Genomic DNA, 6058 nt, shown 5'->3' on the forward strand with positions numbered 1-6058 from the left:
ATGACCCACCTGCACGCCGGCCTCAGCCCGGAGACCACGGAGAAGGCTCGCCTGGAGCTGAACGAGAACCCGGACACGCTGCACCAGGACATCCAGCAGGTAGGGCAACGGAGGGTTCACTTCAAAACCGAGTTGAGGGGGGTTTCCGCTCCTAAAGTGCCCCAGGAAATCTGGGGTTCTGCGATCGAAACATTTTTTTAATTTTTTTTTTAGAGATGCCATGGGAAGTGGGAAGTAATGGAGGCGCGGTATCGTAACAGGGCTCCCTATTTTCATGGCAGCTGCTTCTAAATCGCTCTACTTTAAGCACTTACTGTACTATCGAGGCATTTCCACAACTAAAAGGTCTATATAGGCTACATGGATCTGGCTTCCTTGGATAACTGAGAAAGTTGGGGAATATTGATCCATTGTCAGGAAGCACATAAAGCACTAATTCCATTCCACAGTAAATGAAGATGGTGCAAAGCAAAAATGAATAGTTTCATCCTCGCCTGGAATATATTCCACATTAAAAAGGCAAAAACGGCATTATAAATTGGTTCATTGTCAGAAGGAGCGTGGTTTGCTTTTTATATCAAACTGTCAATGAACCTAAACGTTGTGGCGTCCCGCGAGCCGTCTGGACCTTCAAAGAACCACGTCTTGCTCTGACCCGGGACCTTGGTCTTTAGGTGCGGGACATGATCGTGACACGGCCCGACATCGGCTTCCTGCGGACGGACGACGACTTCATCCTGCGCTTCCTGCGAGCTCGCAAGTTCGACCAGAACGAAACCTTCCGGCTCCTGGCCCAGTACTTCCAGTTCCGACAGCAGAACCTGGACATGTTCCAGAGCTTTAAGGTGTGTCTGGGCGGGGATTCTGATTGTAACGCAGTAGCAGGGTTTGTCCATGTGCTGATGTGTGCCGTGTGGGTGCCAGGTGGACGACCCGGGTATCAAGCGGGCGTTGATGGATGGCTTCCCGGGCGTCCTGGAGACCCCGGACCAACACGGACGCAAGATCCTCATCCTGTTTGCCTCCAACTGGGACCAGGGCAGGTAGGGCCTCGCCCTGCACGCACACGCACACACACACACACACACACACATATATATAATAGTAAGGCATTATTTTTTAGTAGTAAAAGAAGAGACTTGGTGTCAGTATAGATGAAGCACTGAACACTCTGTCTTCTGCTGCCAGTATTGATTAGGTAATGACACAACACTAACCGGCTCATTGGCTCCCAGTCTTTTTGAACACACACACACACACACACACACACACACACACACACACACACACACACACACACACACACACACACACACACACACACACACACACACACACACACACACACACACACACACACACACACAGAAAGCCATTGTTACAAGGGAATAAGGGCACCTACATGCAAACACTCATTTTTAACATTAGCCTTATTTTTGGGTCATTGGGACTCCAACCCAAATGAGTGGCAATCTTTAAACCCTTAAATGGATCCAATATTGAGAGGATTGCCGTGAACGTGGTCAGAATTGCCCAGGACTGTCCCTCAGGTGACTGAGGGCCAGTCCTGGGCTGGGCAGTCCTGGGCTGACTCTTTTACCCACACACCTTTTCTTCCCTCTACCCTGTCCTCTCTCACCCACACCTTTCTTCCCTCCACCTCCGCCATCTCCTCCGCCGCTCACTACTCCGTGTCCTCCGCCAGGAACTCCTTCACCGACATCCTGCGAGCGATCCTCCTCTCCTTGGAGGTGCTGATAGAGAACCCGGAGCTCCAGATAAACGGCTTCATCCTCATCATCGACTGGAGCAACTTCTCCTTCAAACAGGCCTCCAAGCTCACCCCCAACATACTCAAACTGGCCATAGAGGGTCTGCAGGTATGTGGTCGTAGAGGGAGCAGTCAGGACTGACTACACGTCACATTTTAGTTAAGTCAACTTCAGATGAGTCGAACACCTAAACCAAGCCTGTGTTTCCTCACCTCTCCTCTCTCCAGGACAGTTTTCCAGCGCGTTTTGGTGGCATCCATTTTGTCAATCAGCCCTGGTACATCCACGCGATGTACACCATCATCAAACCTTTTCTCAAAGACAAGACCAGGAAAAGAGTAAGAGCCATACTTATTCAAACGCTCTCCTCTCCTCCCCTCCTCCTCCCTCCTCTTCTCTCCTCTAGTCTTCCTCCCCTCTCCTCTGTAAACCAGCGGTGCTGTCCCTCCACAGATCTTCCTGCATGGGAACAACCTCAACTCGCTCCACCAGCTCATCCAACCCGAGTGTCTGCCGTCCGAGTTCGGGGGCACGTTGCCACCTTACGACATGGGCATCTGGGCCCGGACCCTGCTGGGGCCGGACTACATGGACGAGACAGAATACACGCTCACCTATGACGCCCTGCACGTCAGGAGTCAAGAGAACTGTGGCGGAGGAGGAGGCGACAAGGACATGATGAAGAGGTGAGATGAGGAAGGGCATTGAGGATGAGGTCATAAGAAGGTGAGGAGACGGGATAGGAAAATGAGATACAGGGAGTGGCTTTTAACCCTGGCACCCAGCGACCTGCACAGAGGTAGTGCCCTTGGACAGGTGTCCAAAAGTAACGCCATACAGTCAGTACCTCTCACTGTGGCCCCCTGCTGGCCAGTTGTTGGACATCTTTTTGAATTTTTTTTTTTTTTAAGCGAATGGGATAGGAGACCAAATTCACTATCAATATTTTTAGTCTTTTTTCTCTTCTTTTTCCTTTTTCTTTTTTCCTTCAGGTTTTTATTTGTCAGGTAACTCTACTGTGTCAAATATTTTGCAGGACTTATAAGTACTAGTATCAAGACCTTTGATTTGCAAGGATCAGGAGAGAGGAAGGTCACACTCTGTGGTTTGTGTTTAAGAGTCAAGATCTTCAAGGAGCTGTTCCCCTCCTCTCTATTGATTCACCACTGAAGGAAAACTGACTGGCTGATACACACACACACACACACACACACACACACACACACACACCAGATTGATTCAGAAATTGACCAAGGTTTTAGTGTCACCTGTGCGTATAAACAAAGAAGAGATAGAGATGGAGAGAGAGCGTTTGTGTGTGTGTGTGTGTGTGTGTAATCAGCCAGTCAGTTTTCAATCAGGGGTGAATCAATAGAGAGGAGGGGAACAGCTACAGCGTAGCTGTTTAGCAGTGTACATTTCAAGCTCTGTCATGTCATAGTTTATATCATCAAAAGTTCACCTCTGACTGACTATTGAAAATAGAACGCAACTAGAAGGTGAAAATGAAAAATTACAAAATAGAATGACAATGGAGAGAGAGAGAGAGAGGGGAGAAGTGCAAAGCTGTGGAAGTGTGTGTGTTTTGATAAGTACAGGGCTAATCTCGCTGGTGTTAATGCATCCATTATTGAGGATTCATCACACACACGCAAACACACACTCACACACACTGGTACTATACTTTTGATTTTGAGAATCTACATACAGAGATGTTTGACTTTAAAGTGACAGAAGGTCACAAGAAACATCTATATCATAAAAAAAAAAGATTAAATCATTTCTCAGAGAGGACATGTTCACACACGACATTTCAGTGTCCACCCCACTCCTTCCTTCCTGACAGATGATTCGCAGCATCCCTTACTTAGGTTTGTCAAAAGGCTGCATGGGTTGAGAAAACCTTGCAAGACGAGACGGGATGTGACTCGTGCCACCGTTCTACTCCGGTTGCCACGGTAACCCTAATCACAGCCATTGTGTACTCTCTGGCGCAACAGCCCCGAACTGTCACCAATAAAAGTCCTTCTCTATGGACTGAAATATTGAGCTTTTGTTTGTATTGTCATTCAAAGTCTCAAGAAAAGCGAGAAAAAAAAAAAAAAAAAAAAACTGTATACAAGGGTCCCTTTGTTGGTCCCGCCTGGAAACTGCCTGGAAAAACCAAACCCAGGAAACCGATTAGTGTGTGTTTTGTGTGACGAGAAATAAATATCAAAGGGTGTATAGAAATCTGCATGCATGTAGGTGTAATCTCTTGGCTCTGGGTTGTGCAGGGTGAACGGCTGACTGTAAAAGGTCCAAATGTTGTGTCTCTGCTTCAGGTCCCAGTCTGCGGTGGAACCAGGAACCCTCAGACACACAGACAGAGAGACCAGCACACAGCCACTGCTGGCCTTGGACTGAGACACACACACACACACACACACACACACACACACACACACACACACACACACACACACACACACACACACACACAAATTGTTGAATTGCCAACCCCTCACACACCATCCAAGATGCTTTTGTACACCCATGCACAGGTGTGGCTCCCCCCCCCCCCACACACACACACACGCGCACACACACAAACACACACACCTGCACTGTTTGTCCCGTCACTAAACCCTCCACAGATTCAGATCAGTTGAATCTCAGCCGACCACCGCCCCGACGGACGCAGTCACGCCTGGATGACGGTGTCTTTTTGAACACACACACACACACACACACACACACACACGTCTAGTTGTGTCACGGTGATTTTTCTACCAAAAAAACAACAAACAACCGAAATTGAAAGTATCAACCCTGGCTTTTGATTGTAGTTACACAACATCCATTCTCAGCTTTAAATCCACCGACGACAACTCTAACGACATTATTCCCGCCCAAATCACACGACGTACGATGTCGCCACAGCTTTGTGTTCTAATTCACAGTACGTTCATCGCAGCGTTGTGTCATTGTGTGTCTGTGTGCGTTTTTTAAACCATGCCAAAAATAGTTGCACTAAACTAGATGTACAGATGTGTTTAAAATGACTCCTGTGTTTCTGTTTGAATAGTGTGTCGCAGAGTTTGCTTTAATTTACTGCCCGACCGTTCAAACAGGTCGTAGTTCCGGAGGAACTTGGTCAATGCACGGACACTCACATCGTCCGTGGCTTCATTCCGTGTGTAGTTGAACGGGGAGAAGCAGGAAACGTGACCGGGCTGGACTGGTCCTCCTCCCTGGGTAGTTCAGTGGGTAGACTGGGTTATTTCCACTGCCAGGGTCTGGGTTGATTTTGTGCGTGGGGCGTTGATCGGTGGGATTGCAGGAGCTCAAGTCCGTTTTCAGTTTTATGACCAATATGAGATATTTTTGAAACGATTATCGAACGTAATAGGAGATCAATTAAAAGCTGACGTCGATGGAGAGAAAATTGTCCGTAAAGTAAAATTTCCGTTAATTGTAGTTTATTTAATTTGACGATCAGTCTTTACTCAAGTTTCAAATCCTGTTCGACTTTGTCTCGCCTTGGTCCAAGCTTGGTCTCGACTTGATCTTGACTTGGTCTCGTCTTGGTCTCCTCTTGGTCTCGACTTGGTCCTGACTTTGTCTGGACTTGGTCTTGACTTGGTCTTGACTTGGTCTTGTCTTGGTCTTGACTTGATCTTGACTTGGTCTCGTCTTGGTCTCAACTTGACCATGACTTGGTCCTGACTTTGTCTGGACTTGATCTTGACTTGGTCTTGTCTTGGTCTCGACTTGGCCATGACTTGGTCTCGACTTGGCCGTGACTTGGCCGTGACTTGGTCTCGACTAAATCTTGACTTGGTTTTGACTTTGTCTCGACATGGTCATGACTTGGTCTCGACTTGGTCTCGACTTGATCTCAACTTGGCCATGACTTGGTCTCGACTTGGTCTCAACTTGGCCATGACTTGTCCTGACTTTGTCTGGACTTGATCTTGACTTGGTCTTGTCTTGGTCTCGACTTGATCTTAACTTGGTTTCGACTTGATCTTGACTTGGTTTCGACTTGATCTTGACTTGGTTTCGACTTGATCCTGACTTGGTTTCGACTTTGTCTCGACTTGATCTCGACTTGTCTCGACTTGATCTCGACTTGGTCTCGTCTTGGTCTCAACTTGGCCATGACTTGTCCTGACTTTGTCTGGACTTGATCTTGACTTGGTCTTGACTTGGTTTCGACTTGATCTTGACTCGGTTTCGACTTGATCTTGACTCGGTTTCGACTTGATCTTGACTCGGTTTCGACTTTGTCTCGACTTGATCTT

General features: G+C 47.6%; 1 protein-coding gene across 1 annotated transcript; it reads left to right on the forward strand.

The window, feature by feature from the left end:
* Positions 1-4178, forward strand: LOC307244597 (clavesin-1-like; the record flags this gene model as incomplete). The annotated part of the gene is made up of 7 exons (XM_080019839.1): positions 1-99; positions 675-845; positions 925-1043; positions 1706-1880; positions 2000-2110; positions 2226-2458; positions 4097-4178. 7 exons carry the CDS (start codon positions 1-3, stop codon positions 4176-4178), a joined length of 990 nt encoding a protein of 329 aa, XP_079875965.1.
* Between the last annotated feature and the right edge of the window lie 1880 nt (positions 4179-6058).

This window comes from Zeus faber, assembly GCF_960531495.2.
Source record: "Zeus faber genome assembly, chromosome: 19".
Classification (NCBI taxonomy): Eukaryota; Metazoa; Chordata; class Actinopteri; order Zeiformes; family Zeidae; genus Zeus; species Zeus faber.